Below are 18,459 nucleotides of genomic sequence, written 5' to 3'. Positions count from 1 at the left end.
AAACACAAAGGGACACAAATGCAGTAAATGCAGTTACACATACTTACAGCATGTTCCCCCAGGCTGTATAAGTATGAGAAATTGTGACACAATAGGTGAAGGTATTTTTTAAGGAATAAGCTCATCATAAGTTTTTCATTTCTCTTCTTGCATAAAAGTACACATTTGTTAGGAGGTTTTTTAAGAAATATATTTCAGCAAGTAAAGGACTGTAATATTAAGTGCCTAAGGGCTGGATCTCCTAGGCCCCACCTATGAGTGATATCAGGACCTCAAGCAGAAGTTCCGGTCCTTGCCCCAACTCCCCAGCTCAACCTTAAACACCTAAGTCAGTCAATCGCTTAAAAGCACTCTCTAAATTAGCAGCTACTCTAACTGGGCTAAAGGTTAAAGGTGCCTGATAATCAAAAGTTTTTTTCCTTCAATCAGCTCATGAAAATTCAAATATTTTGCCCTTACCAGCTTAATCATTCACAATTAGCTCACAAACAGACCACACCTGGTAGCTCCATACTCTCCCTTTCCCTACTTTATAAGATACACTCATAGTCTAAAAATACCACAAGTAATTTGCTTTAGGAACAAATTTACTGAGGGACAAATAACCATCCACACAGGAAAAAGGAAGTTGGGAAGGCTGGAAATAAATAACAGACATTCAAATTCTTCAGATGGTTCCGAGAGGTGCCTAGTTTTCCTAAGAGTCTCATTCCAGAGTCAGAAATTTGTTGGAATGTGTCAGAAAATTATTGGAGTGTGAAAAGGTGGTATATGAGACTCCTCCATCAGAATCCAAAAGGGATGATCACTTATATTCAGACCCAGTCAATTCAGGAATCATAACCATGTTTGAAGATGAGGGCAACAAAATTCATCTTAGAGGCACCCTAGAACCGTCCAGCTCCACATAAGATTAATCTACTTCTTCAATTGTGGGGCCTGTTGCAGCCCTTCCAGGTGTATACCCTGTTCCACAGGAAGGCCCAGTGCATCCTCCCTGGTAGAGTTTTGTGATGATTGGGTTACACACTTGCTCCAATTCCTTTCTCTTATGATCAAACTCATCTTTCTCAGCCAGTTGATTGGCCTCCAGCCACGAAAGGACCTCATTGCATTTACTCAGTATTTTCTTTTTATCAGACTCACTAATCTTGCCCTGTAGGCCTTCATCACTCACAGCACTCTTCATGTTAAAAGCATAGGATTCTAAGGCATTTTTTGCAGCAATTTTCTCTCTCTGGACCTCATCCTCAGCTTTGTATTTTTCAGCATCCAGAACCATGCGCTCAATCTCCTCCTTGCTCAGCCGGCCCTTGTCATTGGTAATGGTGATCTTGTTGGCCTTGCCTGTGCTCTTATCCATAGCTGTTACATTGAGAATACCATTGGCATCGATGTCAAAGGTCACCTCAATCTGGGGCACTCCCCTGGGTGCAGGAGGGATTCCAGTCAGATCAAAGCGCCCCAGCAGGTTGTTGTCCCGAGTCATGGCCCTCTCGCCCTCATACACCTGGATCAGCACGCCCGGCTGATTGTCTGAGTAGGTGGTGAAAATCTGTGTCTGCTTCGTGGGGATGGTGGAGTTGCGCTTGATTAGTACAGTCATGACTCCCCCTGCAGTCTCCAACCCTAAAGACAGGGGAGCCACGTCCAACAAAAGCAGGTCCTGTACCTTTTCAGACTTATCCCCCATCAAAATGGCTGCCTGAACTGCAGCCCCATAGGCAACTGCCTCATCGGGGTTGATGCTCTTGTTGAGATCACGACCATTAAAGTAGTCCTGCAACAGCCTCTGAACCTTAGGGATTCGAGTAGAGCCTCCTACTAAGACAATGTCATGGATTTTAGCTTTATCCATCTTGGCATCCCGAAGAGCCTTCTCCACAGGCTCCAGGGTGCCCCTAAACAGGTCTGCACACAACTCTTCAAATCGGGCTCTGGTGATGGATGTGTAGAAGTCAATGCCTTCATAAAGTGAGTCAATTTCCAAGTTTGCCTGGGTGCTGGATGACAGGGTCCTCTTGGCCCTTTCGCAGGCAGTGCGCAACCGCCTCACAGCCCGCTTGTTCTGGCTGATGTCCTTCTTATGTTTCCTCTTGAACTCTTCCACAAAGTGGCTCACAAGCCTGTTGTCAAAATCCTCCCCACCCAAGTGGGTGTCCCCAGCTGTGGCCTTAACCTCAAAAATCCCATCATCTATGGTCAGGACGGACACATCAAATGTGCCTCCACCCAGATCAAAGATCAAGACATGTCGTTCTCCCTGGCCTGCTTTATCTAAGCCATAGGCAATGGCAGCAGCAGTGGGTTCATTGATAATTCTTAGCACATTGAGACCTGCGATAACACCTGCATCCTTGGTGGCCTGGCGTTGAGAGTCATTGAAGTAGGCTGGCACAGTGATCACAGCATTGGTGACAGTGTAGCCCAAAAAAGCCTCAGCAGTCTCCTTCATCTTAGTCAGTACCATAGAAGAGATTTCCTCAGGATAAAAAGCTTTCTTTTCCCCTTTGTAGGACACCATTACCTTGGGCTTGCCTCCTTCATTGATTACTTGGAAAGGCCAAAGTTTCATATCTGATTGCACGACAGGATCATTAAACTTTCTGCCGATCAGACGTTTGGCATCAAAGACAGTGTTCTGGGGATTCATGGCTACCTGGTTCTTGGCCGCATCGCCGATGAGCCGCTCTGTATCAGTGAAGGCCACATAGCTGGGGGTAGTGCGGTTGCCCTGGTCGTTGGCAATGATCTCCACCTTGCCGTGCTGGAACACCCCCACACAGGAGTAGGTGGTGCCCAGGTCGATGCCGATGGCCGTTCCCTTAGCCGCAGCCATGGTTTTCCTAGGCCTGTGGGTAAAGAATGAGATAGAAATTTTTCAGTAACAAAAATTTTTTTATTTTAATTTTTAATTTTCTTTCCATTTTAATTTATTTTTAACTGTGGTAAAACACAACATAAAATTTACCCTCTTAACCAATTTTTGGCATACAGTTCAGAAGTAAGTCCACTCACATTTTTGGTCAACAAATCTCCAGAATTTTTTATCTTGCAATACAAATTTTATACCCATTAAACAAGTCCCCATTTCCCCTCTCCTCCCAACCCTTGGACCACCACTAGTCTACATTTTTTTTTTTTTGCCTACTTTTTGTCTCTCAGAATTTAACTCTAAGTACCTCACATGAGTGAAATTATACACTATTTTCCTTTTTGTGACTGACTTACTTACCATATCTTTTTTTTTACTTACCATATCTTAAAAGTTCATCTATTTTACAGCATGTCATAATTTTTTGCATCTTTACAGCTGAATAACTTTTTCTGTATGTATATACCACATTTGTTTATTCATTCTTTCTGTGGTACTTAAGTGGTTTCCATTTTATGGCTATTATGAATAATCCTGCCATATAATCCCTGTACAAACATCTCTTCCAAACAAGGCTTTTGGACAAGATAGAAAAACTCCTAGCTAACAGGAATGAAGAGCGAGGGCAGTGGCATATTGATTTTAATTTCTCACAGGGCCTGACTCCACTGTCCAGTGTCTGTGATTTAGTTTATTCTAATATGGTACAAGTCTCCTGCTGAACTCATTATTTGAAGTTCTAGTCTCCTCAGGAGACATCACTCGCCACAGGTGGGTTTAGCAACCCTGCCGGTCGTCTTTTACCCTCTATTAGGGATTGTTTCAGAGAAAGCAATGGCACCCCACTCCAGTGCTCTTGCCTGGAGAATCCCAGGGACGGCGGAGCCTGGCGGGCTGCCGTCTATGGGGTCGCAGAGAGTTGGACACGACTGAAGCGACTTAGCAGCAGCAGCGATTGTTGAGATTTCGGCCAGTCTGAAGAATGCCGCTAAGTACCCAATCAAGCCCTCATGAGTTTTCTCAGGTAAGGTGGTGCTCTCTTAAGACTTTCTCTAATCTTCTCAAAAACAGAACTCCTGTTATCTGGAGACAATAACCTACCAGCTCCTTCACTTTTTTTTTTTTTGGTAGCTCTAAGCAATTCCAGCCACGTTTGCGGCCCTTAAAGGATGCCCCTTCCCTATATTTAAACAAACTAAAGAAGTTTCCAATACCGCCTCAAACCAGGACCTACTAGTCTTGCCTATTCCCAGCCCATTCTAGTCACAGCACTTGTGACTCACCTAGTGTCCCGCCGCCTTCGATCCAGTTTGATATGGTTCGGATGGGGAGCCCCTATAACTTGGGGCTCCTTCAATAGCCAAACTGCTCAGGCGGTGTCCCCCCACCCCCCACCCGCCCAGCCCTACGACTTTGAGCTGGGTCCAGACGTATCATCCTAATTCTCTACTAGCCCGTGAGGTCAGAGGCAGCACCTCCATTGTAACGCGACTACAGCAGGGCGGCGTCAACACCACCGCCCCAAGTCCCGACCCACCAGCCCCTCCCACCTCTTCCCCTCCCATTACCCTTTTCTGAGACAGTGCCAGCCAGCAAGTCCCAGAAGAGTCTGGAGAGTTCTGGGAGGAGTGGCATCCAGGGCGCTGATTGGTTCCAGAAAGCCAGGGGGCAGGACTTGAGGCGAAACCCCTGGAATATTCCCGACCTGGCAGCCCCACTGAGCTCGGTCATTGGCTGAGGAGGGAAAAGGCGGGGCTTGATGAAGAATTATAAACACAGAGCCGCCTGAAGAGAAAACAGCAGCCTGGAGAAAGCTGATAAAACTTGCGGCTTAGTCCGTGAGAACAGCTTCCGCAGACCCGCTATCTCCAAGGACCACCCCGAGCGGCACCAGCGCGTTCAGTTTTCGGTTTCCGAAAAGCCCGAGCTTCACGTCGCAGATCCTCTCGACCGTTTTCAGGTTTGGAGCTCATCTCGGAGCCGAAAAGGCAGGGCACCGGCATGGCGAAAAACACGGCTATCGGCATCGACCTGGGCACCACCTACTCCTGCGTGGGGGTGTTCCAGCACGGCAAGGTGGAGATCATCGCCAACGACCAGGGCAACCGCACCACCCCCAGCTACGTGGCCTTCACCGATACCGAGCGGCTCATCGGCGATGCAGCCAAGAACCAGGTGGCGCTGAACCCGCAGAACACCGTGTTCGACGCGAAGCGGCTGATCGGCCGCAAGTTCGGCGACCCGGTGGTGCAGTCGGACATGAAGCACTGGCCTTTCCGCGTGATCAACGACGGAGACAAGCCTAAAGTGCAGGTGAGCTACAAGGGGGAGACCAAGGCGTTCTACCCAGAGGAGATCTCGTCGATGGTGCTGACCAAGATGAAAGAGATCGCCGAGGCGTACCTGGGCCACCCGGTGACCAACGCGGTGATCACCGTGCCGGCCTACTTCAACGACTCGCAGCGGCAGGCCACCAAGGACGCGGGGGTGATCGCGGGGCTGAACGTGCTGAGGATCATCAACGAGCCCACGGCCGCCGCCATCGCCTACGGCCTGGACCGGACGGGCAAGGGGGAGCGCAACGTGCTCATCTTTGACCTGGGCGGGGGCACGTTCGACGTGTCCATCCTGACGATCGACGACGGCATCTTCGAGGTGAAGGCCACGGCCGGGGACACGCACCTGGGCGGGGAGGACTTCGACAACAGGCTGGTGAACCACTTCGTGGAGGAGTTCAAGAGGAAGCACAAGAAGGACATCAGCCAGAACAAGCGGGCCGTGAGGCGGCTGCGCACGGCGTGCGAGCGGGCCAAGAGGACCTTGTCGTCCAGCACCCAGGCCAGCCTGGAGATCGACTCCCTGTTCGAGGGCATCGACTTCTACACGTCCATCACCAGGGCACGGTTCGAGGAGCTGTGCTCCGACCTGTTCCGGAGCACCCTGGAGCCGGTGGAGAAGGCTCTACGCGACGCCAAGCTGGACAAGGCCCAGATCCACGACCTGGTCCTGGTGGGGGGCTCCACCCGCATCCCCAAGGTGCAGAAGCTGCTGCAGGACTTCTTCAACGGGCGCGACCTCAACAAGAGCATCAACCCGGACGAGGCGGTGGCATACGGGGCGGCGGTGCAGGCGGCCATCCTGATGGGGGACAAGTCGGAGAACGTGCAGGACCTGCTGCTGCTGGACGTGGCTCCCCTGTCGCTGGGACTGGAGACGGCCGGAGGCGTGATGACCGCCCTGATCAAGCGCAACTCCACCATCCCCACGAAGCAGACGCAGATCTTCACCACCTACTCGGACAACCAGCCGGGCGTGCTGATCCAGGTGTACGAGGGCGAGAGGGCCATGACTCGGGACAACAACCTGCTGGGGCGCTTCGAGCTGAGCGGCATCCCGCCGGCCCCGCGGGGGGTGCCCCAGATCGAGGTGACCTTCGACATCGACGCCAATGGCATCCTGAACGTCACGGCCACGGACAAGAGCACGGGCAAGGCCAACAAGATCACCATCACCAACGACAAGGGCCGGCTGAGCAAGGAGGAGATCGAGCGCATGGTGCAGGAGGCAGAGAAGTACAAGGCAGAGGACGAGGTCCAGCGCGAGAGGGTGTCTGCCAAGAACGCGCTGGAGTCGTACGCCTTCAACATGAAGAGCGCCGTGGAGGATGAGGGGCTGAAGGGCAAGATCAGCGAGGCGGACAAGAAGAAGGTGCTGGACAAGTGCCAGGAGGTGATTTCCTGGCTGGACGCCAACACCTTGGCGGAGAAGGACGAGTTTGAGCACAAGAGGAAGGAGCTGGAGCAGGTGTGTAACCCCATCATCAGCAGACTGTACCAGGGGGCGGGCGGCCCCGGGGCTGGCGGCTTTGGGGCTCAGGCCCCTAAAGGGGGCTCTGGGTCTGGCCCCACCATTGAGGAGGTGGATTAGGAATCCTTCCCTGGATTGCTGTTTGTTATGGAGACTGTTGGGATCCAAGGCTTTGCATTGCCTTATATATCTGCCTTTCATCAGCCATCAGCTATGCAAGCTGTTTGGGATGTTGAACTGTCCCTTTGGTGAAGTTAGGAACTCTTTTCCAGAGTCTTAAGTATAGAGCTAATGTATACTGCCATCTTTTGTCAATTTTTCTTTTTGTAGTACTCATGCCAAACTCAAGCTATTTTTTCCCCCCGTTTCTCACTGTTTACTTCCAAGTAAATAAAAGTCACATAATTTGAGTGTTTGCTTCTGTGTTTTTATTTGAAGTTGGAAGGATCTGCAGAGGTTGTCTGTTTTACAGTGTCCAGAAATGAACTGGAATTGGCCTCTTAGATAAGGTCAGGGATCCAGAAAAGAATATAGCATTATGACACATTTCTTTTAGGCAAATAGTATCCTTGGGAAACATAAAACTGCTCATTTGAATGGCTGTGTTTGTGAATCCAGAAAAGGTTAAGGGCTACTGGCATGGCAGCCTCAAGGTTGGGGGGGGGGGTCCATACTTTACCGGTGACCTCAGAAAGAGCCTGTGAGTGGGAGTATTCCTGGAGAAGCAGGCAAATGAGGCAGTTATATTGGAAGGTCATGGCAGCTGCTGGTTGTAAGTACGGGTGATACCTTAGAGCCTTGTTACTTAATCTGGATTCAGCATAAAAGAGAAGGTGAGTCCTAAATTGGCACTGAGGAAATGTGAAATCTAGTACCGGCTTGCCTAATGATGCATGATTGCGTTAGCCACTGTGATCCTCAAGTCTCAGTTTAAAATGGAGGGCTTTGGCCTGATGCTTCAGTTTAATTTCGTGAAAGAATGCTGAGATAAAAATGCTGCGTTTCCAGTACTGGTTACCTACATTTTAAGTATCCCAGTGAGTACCTTAGAGAGGTGTCACTGTTTAATCCCCCAGCAGGAGGACGGACCCCCAGTATTTCAGTGCTCTTACCTACCAGGTACTGTACCAGGGGCCTTTTAAATGTTTATTAATTTCCATTCCACCATACTGACTGAGTATAGGCAGTGTTTGGCTTCCACAGCTGGACATATGTGGAGACTTAAAAGTCACTGGCTTGATTAAAATTTATTTCAAGGTTAAAAAATGGGTTCAGGGAAGATGCTGAACCTGGATTCCAACTGAGGTTTTATTGTTTTTTGCTCTGCTGTCCACAGGGCTTTGTGCATGTCTGGTTCTGGGTCTACCCTAGGTTTCACAATCAGTAATCTTTCTGCTTTGACTCTGTATAATCCTAAACAACTGTGTCAGATAATACGGTTAATGCTAGAGGTGTAATACTGGTTAATTTAGACAAGTGATTGAAAAAACCTGCAGCACTGTACCAGGAAGCCTTAACCACAGGCTTCCTTCCCCTGGAGATGCTTCTTGCTGTAACTGCTGCTAGCATTCTGGGAAGAGTCCCCTCCACAGCCTGTTTGTGGGAAAAGGCCTGGCACAATCCTCACGACTTGGGGAGTGAGCCCCTTTAAAAGTCAATTGTATCTGGGGATTACAGAGATTCTGGAACCAGGTGGAAGTGGTGATTGCACATACTGGGCTAGGTACCACTAAATTGTACACTTTAAAATGGTTTATGTTATATGAATTCACCAAAAGTAGTAAAAAAGAATTGTGTCAACATTCTGGAAAAGCACTTTGTGAGTGTGTGTATCTCAAGGCCCACCAAATCTTTCACTAAATACTTGCATTAGAAGAAACTCTAATGGGAATAACATGTAGAGGTAGACCTGTCCCTGTAAGTTTGGAAATGGAAATCTAAGAGATGCTTAGACCTGCAGGCCAGCATATAAACACAGGTTTAATCCTCAGGGTAGGTGAACTGTAGCACGGTGGACTGTAGCCACAATGTGAGTCAACCTTCATGGGGATATTTGGTTGCAACAAGACCTCCTCTACCCCCACAGAACTGCAGTACCATCTGTGACTGTCATCTGCAGATAATACAATAATTCTTCAAGCAGTCACTTTTAGGGGGAGGTGGCAAGGGATGGGGAGGGTGGGTGGAGATTGGGAAAGACCTAAACAAACACCTTTGATAAGAGAGATTAGCGAAATCTCCAGAGATTAACTTGGAGAAAATGAGTTCCTATGGACTTCCCTGGTGGCTCAGACGGTTAAGCGTCTGTCTACAATGCAGGAGACCTGGGTTCGATCCCTGGGTCAGGAAGATCCCCTGGAGAAGGAGATGGCAATCCACTCCAGTACTATTGCCTGGGGAATCCCATGGACAGAGGAGCCTGGTCGGCTACAGTTCATGGGGTCGCAAAGAGTCGGACACGACTGAGCGACTTCACTTTCACTATGGCTAAATCAGTAAGATTATCAGGGTGTTTTATTAGGAAGTCAATATACGGTGTTACTGCACAGTCCCTTGCACAGACTATTTTGAAAATAATCACCTTCAACATGAAGCTGAGGGACAAAGAGAATGCAAAGTCATTCCTGGAGAAGGTGTTTGCAGTAGCAGCAGGAACTCGGGGGGAGGAGGTGCATCAAGGAAAAATAATGGTCTATCAAACAGCATTTTTAAAATCTAACACCTTCCCTACTTCCAATCTCACCTACTTCCCTATGCCAGCCCTCAAAAATTAGATGGTTATGGTAATGTGACTAATTTTAAATCCAAGCTATTACGTTATTAACACATAGTTACTCCTGGTGTTTAACTGGATTCTGTCATTAAAAATGAAAAGGATACCAAAGCAATAACATAATTGTGAGAGACGTGCACAGAAGCATGGGCTTTCAGTTAAATGGTTTTCAGGTGAAAAGTCAACACTGGCGATTTCTGAGGGCGAGCCTCAAGGTAGGAATAAGAAAGGGCAACTGTCGTCATTCTTTATTCCAACTGATCACCTTAAATCCATCCCCGAGGGTCACCCGCAAAGTTTCCAGTGCAGTTCAGTGGGATATAGCAACCCCATCAGTCCTCTCCTAACTCTAGCTCACGTAGAGACGTTAAGGGGTCAGGTATCGCAGCGAATTCGGCATGCCGAGCCAACCTGCCCCACCCCACGGGCGCCAGTACCGCCCAGCAGGGAGTCGGAGGAAAGGGCACGGCGGGGTAGGAGGGAGGGCACACAAGAAATACAGGGTAAGGGGGCGGAGGAGTCCGGAAGATCAGAATCACCCCCAGAGGATCTTCCACCTTTTTACCCCTCCAGACGTCCCCATGAGAACCAGGGACTAGATTCGGGGGATGGGGCGGCGGCAGACAAGACAGCCAGCTCCCAGCTGTAGCCAATCCCTGCCCAGGGCTGCGGCGAACCCGCCTCGGGCGGTGGGGACCTTCTCGCTTCTGGCCACCCTAATCCATCCAACTTGTGTCAGTTACAAACCTGTCCAGTGTTTTCACCCAGCAAATTAGCGAGTTTGAGGGAAACTCTAAAGGTTTCTCCTTTACTGACTCCTTTAATCCCATTTTGAAAAAGACAACCGAAAAACGCCGGCCCCGGCCAGGCAACTCCGCGGCCAGCCCCGCCGTCAGGCCCCGCCCCGCTCTATCGGGGTCTTACTCGCTCTGGCTCCTTGCCCCCGTTTCGGGCTGCGTCAGGAACTTTCTGGAGCTCTCTGGGCTCAGAGGCGGGGACTGGCTCGTAGGAACACTCTTCAACAAACAAACTGCCCCACCCGTCTCCCTCCCCCGCCCGTCGCCCCCTGCCCCGCCGCCACCCTAGGACATCAAGCTTAGTCATGGCTCTACATTTAGTTTCCAGAATTCTTGCCAGCCTAGCCATAGTAACGGGACTCCCCCTCCCTCTGTTAACAACCGACCAGTCTGTGTTAACGGGAAGGGGAGACGGTCCTGGGAGAAGCTGGAAGGGCTGGGAAGGTGGAAGTGTGGGTGTTGCAGGGGAAGCGGCGGAGCTGGGGTGGGTAGATACGCGTGAGTCAGAAGCAACAGCTTGGAGCTGAGTCTCCGCAAGTCACACACCCCGATGGCGCACGTAGAGCCCTGACATTCACTCTTTACTGTCTTCCATGGTCGTTTCTATTCTTCTTTTATAGAGCGTGGAACACGATAGGGTTTATGTGCCAGCATTGAGAGGAGTCCAAAGTAAGAATTATGCCGACATGTTGGTTCAATCACTGATTCCGTTAATTACCTGTCTAGCCAAGCCACGAAACCTCTGAACCTTTGTGCTCATCTTTGTAAACAGAAAGGTTTGGCTGAAGGACACTGCCTAAAAATCTTAAGATAGTTTTTATGGTAAACCGAAAGTATTACTATCATAGTCCTGGTAGTAATCCCCAACCTTGTAAGCTCCTCAGTAAGAAATTATTGAGAGATGAGACTCGAGAGAGTGTTACTCCAATAAAAGAATGAAGGGCACAAACTTTTGAGTACTAACTACTCTGTCACAGGCACTGAACTAGTCTTTTAAATATTGTCTTTGTAATCCTTGATGGTATCATACTATGAAATATATATTAATTCTAATTTATACAGACTTGTGTAATTTAGTTCATTTACAAGTACTTCATTGTTAAGAAAGAAAAACAGCTTCAACAAGGAGATAGAGTCCAGATACAAACCCAGGTCTTCCCTTTCCCAGTTTTTTTCCCCATGCTGCTGGAAATTAGCAGAGTTCCCAGGGCTTCCCTGGTGGATCAGACAGTAAAGAATCTGCCCACAGTGCAAGAGACCTGGGTTCTATCCCTGAGTAGAGACGATCCCCAGGAGAAGGGAATGGTGACCCACTCCAGCGTTCTTGTGTGGAAAATCCCATGGACAGAGGAGCCTGGCCGGGTACAGTCCCCAGGGTCACAAAGGAGTCGGACATGACTGGGTGACTAACACTGTCAGGCCTTTGCCCTTTGAAGGTTACAGATGCCTGGCTCGGGCTCGTCTGGTGGCTCATTCGTAAAGAATCCGCCTGCCAATGCAGGAGACACAGGTTCTATTCCTGGTCCAGGAAGATTCCCACATGTCCTCGTGCCAAGGAGCAGCTAAGCCTATGTGCCACAACTATTGAGCACGTACAGCCCATTCTCTGAAACAAGAGCAGCCACCACAATGAGAAGCCTGCTCACCCCCAACTCAACTAGAGAGTAGCCTCTGCTCACCACAACTAGAGAAAAGCCTCTGTAGCAGCAGAGCTCTAGCACAGCCAAAAATAAAATGAAAAAATGCCTGGCTCTAGGTGTCACACTGTTCTCTTTTGCTTCTGTCTGAAAAACCTAGTATTATACTGTCTTTTAAAAACAAATAGACTTGAGAAAAGCAATACTAGATGAAAAACTGTAGGGAAAAGGAGAGAGAACAAAAAAAACGATCCTGCAACTTCAGGGTGAGGACGGCTCCCTCCGCCCCACCCACTTCCTGCCCTTGGCAGTTAGCATTCTAGGCAATCTCTCTCCCATCCTCAACCCTTAAATTTTACCCTGTCACCCAGTCAGGCTTGGGCAACCTTAACCTTGATTCTTCCAAACACTAAATCCAATTAAAAAAAACTAATTTCAAAATGCATCAAATAAAGTTGTGAAAAATCTCTTGGGAGTCTTAAAATCTCCTTGCTGCTGCTGCTGCTACTGTCACTTCAGTCGTGTCCGACTCTGTGCGACCCCATAGACGGAAGCCCACCAGGCTCCCCCGTCCCTGGGATTCTCCAGGCAAGAACACTGGAGTGGGTTGACATTTCCTTCTCCAATGCATGAAAGTGAAAAGTGAAAGTGAAGATGCTCAGTCCTGTCCAACTCTTAGCGACCCCATGGACTGCAGCCTACCAGGCTCCTCCGTCCATGGGATTTTCCAGGCAAGAGTAATGGAGTGGGTTGCCATTGCCTTCTAGAGTTACACTATTACAATCATTGATCATATATCGAACTATACATTTGATCAACTGCTTCAAGTCTAGTCATCATTTCCGTTGAAGGCTCAGTCATATACTTGGTAATACAAGAAATAATAATCTTGTGAAACAAGCAAAATACAAATGGTATAGTTAATAACATTAGTGGAATTAAAAGTAAATATTTTAGCCATGAGCCTCCACACCAGTTTTTTTTTTTAAAGATTGTCAAGACTAGGGAATGGGTCGCTTAGAGCAGAAATCTGATTTTTCATGTAGTTCAATTGTGTTACATTAAAGGATTTATCAGGTACAAAAATACAGCATTCAGTTTGAATTATGGCACACATATCTCCCTGAGATACTGTAAGGTGTCAAGGGTCTTGCAGTTGTGTAGCACTGCCTTTCTCATCATAGTGATCTCAGAATTCAATAGGCTAACAGCCCGGTTACTATCATTTAAAGCTTATGAAAGTTGTCAAGGCTTAGATATGGTCAATTACATCCTCCAACCCCATTGAAGGCGCGCACGCGCACACACACACACACACACACACACACACACACACACACAGGCTGCTAAATGGTCATACACCAAATCTCCTTAGACACCAATTAAACCTGTACCTGAGTTCCTGCCTTGGGAAGCGTCCAGTGTGAAAGGAAGACAAAATTCAAGAGACTCTCCTGGTAAGAAATGGAAAAGAAATACGGATATTTAGGTTTCCAGGTCATCCACAGAGAGAGACAATGCAAAGCGTAGGTCAGTACAGTGTGTAGCTGACTGCTTGATTCATGAAAAACAGCATTTTCGAGTGGCTCCCCCACGCCTCCACCCTAGCAAAGGCAAGATTTGAGGCCCTATCACCTGTCTCCCTATCCAACAGTGGAGACAATGATGCCCTTTGCTTCAAGCCAATAGAGGAAGAGAACTGCAAATTTTGGAGAGGCGAGCGAATCCAGAATTCCTGCTGGTAGCAGCTGATGGGGGAGAAGGCAATGGCAACCCACTCCAGTGTTCTTGCCTGGAGAATCCCAGGGACGGGGGAGCCTGATGGGCTGCCGTCTCTGGGGTCACAGAGTCTGACATGACTGAAGCGACTTAGCAGCAAGCAGCAGCAGCTGATGCTGAGGAAGAGAGGGGAGAGGGGATGAGGTTAAGGACTTCTCTGGAGGTGAATACTTCTCTGGAAGTGCATAAAGAGATGGAAAATTCCTGAAGTTTAACCAGTTTGACTAGATTAAGGAGGTGATTCATTGGAGAGCCACAACTGAAGGTAAAAAAAGTCGTCACCTACCTGCACAGTGAAAGATACAGATTTGTTAAAGCAATATGTTTATATCTGATTAACCTGAACAAATTATATAATAAACTGAATACCCTCTGATTTCAGAAAGAGGTGTTTTGATGGATGGCTGTGTGTGCATGTGCTCGCGCATGTATGTGTGTGTGTGTGTGTGTGTGTGTGTGTAAACGTCAGTTAAGCAAAAGTGTTCAAAGCGAGATTTCTTCCCTTTATCAGAAGTTGCCTCCTCAGGTACTTCTCTGGTGGTCCAGAAGGGCTAAGACTGTGGAGGAGAATGCAGGCGGCCTGGGTTCGATCTCTGGTCAAGAAAATAGATCCCACATGCTACAACTAAGATCGACCATTCTGCAACTAAGGCTTAGCTATTAATTTTAAAACAACAACAAAACCCCACAACTGCCTCCTCCCACTTGTGCTGTCATGTTTTCTATGCTCAAGACATGTGGATACAGTAATGAGTCTATTTCGTGGGTTGTGAATCCCCTCTACTATGGCTTTAATGTCCCTCACATTTAGGTGCCTACAGTTTAGGTGCCTAATGAGGAATATTGCATTGCCCATAAAGGAAGAAGAAAAAGCCAAAATAAATTACCAAGTGTGACTGTATTTAAAACAGGAAGGAGGGTAACAACAGAAAGCTGAGATCTAGGATAAAAAGTTAAATGGAGGAATTAAGTACACAGCAAACAACCTGAACTTTTAGAGGAGATAAAACCTAGGTCCCGCCAACCTCTCTCACCTTCCAGCATCATTACAGTTTGCTTAAAACGGGCCACCCGCCAACCAACTATATAGCATGCTCCTCAAACAGGACTGAACGTTCCCCCACCCCCACCCTCGCAGGCTCACCACCACTCCACATTTACTTAAAAGTGGTGGACAGCCTAGGAGCCGCCAATGACAAGGCAAAAGACCGAATTCGGGACTCAGGTTAATCCAGGGACCACTGATCATCGGAGGCTAAACCAGGAATTTAAAACGTACAGAGGAGGGGAGGGGGGCGTCCGCACCCGGGGCTGGGAAAGATGAGGAATCCGGAGAAGCGCAAAAGACAGCTAAATATCTATGGAAAATATTTTCCTCCTCAAGCCCAGTCCAGCCCGAGGCGAAAGGGAGCGGCTCTGGGCGGGGACAGGGGAGCTGTGGCTCCAGCCCTGCCCTTCCCACGCTCCCCGACCGAGCAGGTCCCTTCTAAGGCGTTGGGAACCTTCTACGATCTAAAAACCATATACCTAATCGCTTTTCTTCTGAAAAATAAAATTTCCCCACCCATCTGAATAGGGCTAAAGAGGAGCCAAAACTAAACAGCCTCAATTCTCTCCTTTTCCTTCCCATTTTAGAAATAAAATGGAAAAAGCGCCGCGGATGACCAAGGCATTTCTCGGACAGCCCAGCCGCTCGGCGAACCAGCCCAAACGTGGCTGCTTCCATCAGCGTTAGCCTCCGATCACTCTCCTTGATCGACAGATAGCCAACCCTCTTCGAGAAACTCGGGAACTTTATGTATTTTGGCTGTCCCGGCAGTCGTGTAGCCTTTAATTCTACTTTAAACCACCAAACTAATTTGAGCCCCAAGAGCCTCTCACCGCCCTACAATTAATTACAAGCCCAGGGCAGATCCTTCCAGTCAACTCCAAACTACTTGGCTGGCTGGTCACCAGGAAACCGGAGACTGAGTGGGTGGACCTTCCCAGCCCCTCTCCCCCTCGCCTTAGGACTCCAGTTTCCTCCAGCGAATCCTAGAAGAGTCTGGAGAGTTCTGGGAGGAGCGGCATCCAGGGCGCTGATTGGTTCCAGAAAGCCAGAGGGCAGGACTTGAGGCGAAACCCCTGGAATATTCCCGACCTGGCAGCCCCACTGAGCTCGGTCATTGGCTGAGGAGGGAAAAGGCGGGGCTTGATGAAGAATTATAAACACAGAGCCGCCTGAAGAGAAAACAGCAGCCTGGAGAAAGCTGATAAAACTTGCGGCTTAGTCCGTGAGAACAGCTTCCGCAGACCCGTTGTCTCCAAGGACCACCCCGAGCGGCACCGGCGCGTCCAGTTTTCGGTTTCTGAAAAGCCCGAGCTTCTCGTCGCGGATCCTCTCGACCGTTTTCAGGTTTGAAACTCATCTCGGAGTCGAAAAAGCGGGCACCGGCATGGCGAAAAACACGGCTATCGGCATCGACCTGGGCACCACCTACTCCTGCGTGGGGGTGTTCCAGCACGGCAAGGTGGAGATCATCGCCAACGACCAGGGCAACCGCACCACCCCCAGCTACGTGGCCTTCACCGATACCGAGCGGCTCATCGGCGATGCAGCCAAGAACCAGGTGGCGCTGAACCCGCAGAACACCGTGTTCGACGCGAAGCGGCTGATCGGCCGCAAGTTCGGCGACCCGGTGGTGCAGTCGGACATGAAGCACTGGCCTTTCCGCGTGATCAACGACGGAGACAAACCTAAAGTGCAGGTGAGCTACAAGGGGGAGACCAAGGCGTTCTACCCAGAGGAGATCTCGTCGATGGTGCTGACCAAGATGAAAGAGATCGCCGAGGCGTACCTGGGCCACCCGGTGACCAACGCGGTGATCACCGTGCCGGCCTACTTCAACGACTCGCAGCGGCAGGCCACCAAGGACGCGGGGGTGATCGCGGGGCTGAACGTGCTGAGGATCATCAACGAGCCCACAGCCGCCGCCATCGCCTACGGCCTGGACCGGACGGGCAAGGGGGAGCGCAACGTGCTCATCTTTGACCTGGGCGGGGGCACGTTCGACGTGTCCATCCTGACGATCGACGACGGCATCTTCGAGGTGAAGGCTACGGCCGGGGACACGCACCTGGGCGGGGAGGACTTCGACAACAGGCTGGTGAACCACTTCGTGGAGGAGTTCAAGAGGAAGCACAAGAAGGACATCAGCCAGAACAAGCGGGCCGTGAGGCGGCTGCGCACGGCGTGCGAGCGGGCCAAGAGGACCTTGTCGTCCAGCACCCAGGCCAGCCTGGAGATCGACTCCCTGTTCGAGGGCATCGACTTCTACACGTCCATCACCAGGGCACGGTTCGAGGAGCTGTGCTCCGACCTGTTCCGGAGCACCCTGGAGCCGGTGGAGAAGGCTCTACGCGACGCCAAGCTGGACAAGGCCCAGATCCACGACCTGGTCCTGGTGGGGGGCTCCACCCGCATCCCCAAGGTGCAGAAGCTGCTGCAGGACTTCTTCAACGGGCGCGACCTCAACAAGAGCATCAACCCGGACGAGGCGGTGGCATACGGGGCGGCGGTGCAGGCGGCCATCCTGATGGGGGACAAGTCGGAGAACGTGCAGGACCTGCTGCTGCTGGACGTGGCTCCCCTGTCGCTGGGACTGGAGACGGCCGGAGGCGTGATGACCGCCCTGATCAAGCGCAACTCCACCATCCCCACGAAGCAGACGCAGATCTTCACCACCTACTCGGACAACCAGCCGGGCGTGCTGATCCAGGTGTACGAGGGCGAGAGGGCCATGACTCGGGACAACAACCTGCTGGGGCGCTTCGAGCTGAGCGGCATCCCGCCGGCCCCGCGGGGGGTGCCCCAGATCGAGGTGACCTTCGACATCGACGCCAATGGCATCCTGAACGTCACGGCCACGGACAAGAGCACGGGCAAGGCCAACAAGATCACCATCACCAACGACAAGGGCCGGCTGAGCAAGGAGGAGATCGAGCGCATGGTGCAGGAGGCGGAGAAGTACAAGGCAGAGGACGAGGTCCAGCGCGAGAGGGTGTCTGCCAAGAACGCGCTGGAGTCGTACGCCTTCAACATGAAGAGCGCCGTGGAGGATGAGGGGCTGAAGGGCAAGATCAGCGAGGCGGACAAGAAGAAGGTGCTGGACAAGTGCCAGGAGGTGATTTCCTGGCTGGACGCCAACACCTTGGCGGAGAAGGACGAGTTTGAGCACAAGAGGAAGGAGCTGGAGCAGGTGTGTAACCCCATCATCAGCAGACTGTACCAGGGGGCGGGCGGCCCCGGGGCTGGCGGCTTTGGGGCTCAGGCCCCTAAAGGGGGCTCTGGGTCTGGCCCCACCATTGAGGAAGTGGATTAGGGGCCTTACTTTTTGTCTGTAGTAGACCCATGGACTTTGGTCTTGCCCTATATTTTAGTCCTGTGCTGTGTCAGTTTGTTTTATGATTAGGTTGTAACCTTTTAACTAGCTTCTTTTTGTTATTTCTGTACTTTATAATGAGTGTGTTCACGAGAATGTTTGCATTTCATGTAAGTTGATACTTTAAGGATGGCTTTCCTTGGTTTTCTTTGTTTCAAGTGAGTCAACACTGCCACCCTGTGTCCTGTTTTTTGCTTTGTAAACACACCAAAAGTCATAGAATTAAAAATTTGTATACTTAAGGAATAAAAAAAAAGATAAATACAGATTGTTGGTTTTTATTTGGGGAGGGATTAGTGCTTATCTGAATGTCTGAATTCCATAGACCATGAAAGGGCAGTACTTCTGGAGTCATATATGTTAGGAGCCA

The 18,459-nt window shown here is 50.0% G+C and overlaps 3 protein-coding genes across 5 annotated transcripts; 2 read left to right on the top strand and 1 right to left on the bottom strand.

Moving 5' to 3' along the window:
• Positions 1-569: 569 nt before the first annotated feature.
• HSPA1L (heat shock protein family A (Hsp70) member 1 like) lies at positions 570-15,567 on the bottom strand. Of its 3 annotated transcripts, XM_027958817.3 has the most exons (3): positions 14,948-15,567; positions 13,284-13,343; positions 570-2,852 (listed from the first exon to the last, which is right to left on the bottom strand). In XM_027958817.3, exon 3 carries the CDS (start codon positions 2,837-2,839, stop codon positions 914-916), a length of 1,926 nt encoding a protein of 641 aa, XP_027814618.1. In that variant the 5' UTR covers positions 2,840-2,852; positions 13,284-13,343; positions 14,948-15,567; the 3' UTR covers positions 570-913. The 3 variants fall into 3 exon arrangements, with proteins under 3 accessions (XP_027814618.1, XP_004018986.1, XP_011956316.1); XM_004018937.5 differs by lacking the exons at positions 13,284-13,343; positions 14,948-15,567 and adding an exon at positions 4,159-4,496; XM_012100926.5 differs by lacking the exons at positions 13,284-13,343; positions 14,948-15,567 and adding an exon at positions 4,444-4,496.
• Positions 4,877-6,802, top strand: HSPA1A (heat shock 70kDa protein 1A). Its single transcript, NM_001267874.1, is given in 1 exon segment — positions 4,877-6,802. A coding segment is annotated over 1 exon segment (1,926 nt).
• A 334-nt stretch (positions 15,568-15,901) lies between the features above and the next one.
• LOC121815981 (heat shock 70 kDa protein 1B) lies at positions 15,902-18,355 on the top strand. Its single transcript, XM_042236765.2, has one exon. It carries the CDS (start codon positions 16,104-16,106, stop codon positions 18,027-18,029), a length of 1,926 nt encoding a protein of 641 aa, XP_042092699.1. The 5' UTR covers positions 15,902-16,103; the 3' UTR covers positions 18,030-18,355.
• The last annotated feature ends 104 nt before the right edge of the window (positions 18,356-18,459 follow it).

The sequence above is a fragment of the Ovis aries genome, chromosome 20 (genome assembly GCF_016772045.2).
Source record: "Ovis aries strain OAR_USU_Benz2616 breed Rambouillet chromosome 20, ARS-UI_Ramb_v3.0, whole genome shotgun sequence".
Classification (NCBI taxonomy): Eukaryota; Metazoa; Chordata; class Mammalia; order Artiodactyla; family Bovidae; genus Ovis; species Ovis aries.
Note: the sequence above shows the minus strand (reverse complement) of the source record. Positions and strands in the feature narration are given on the sequence as shown.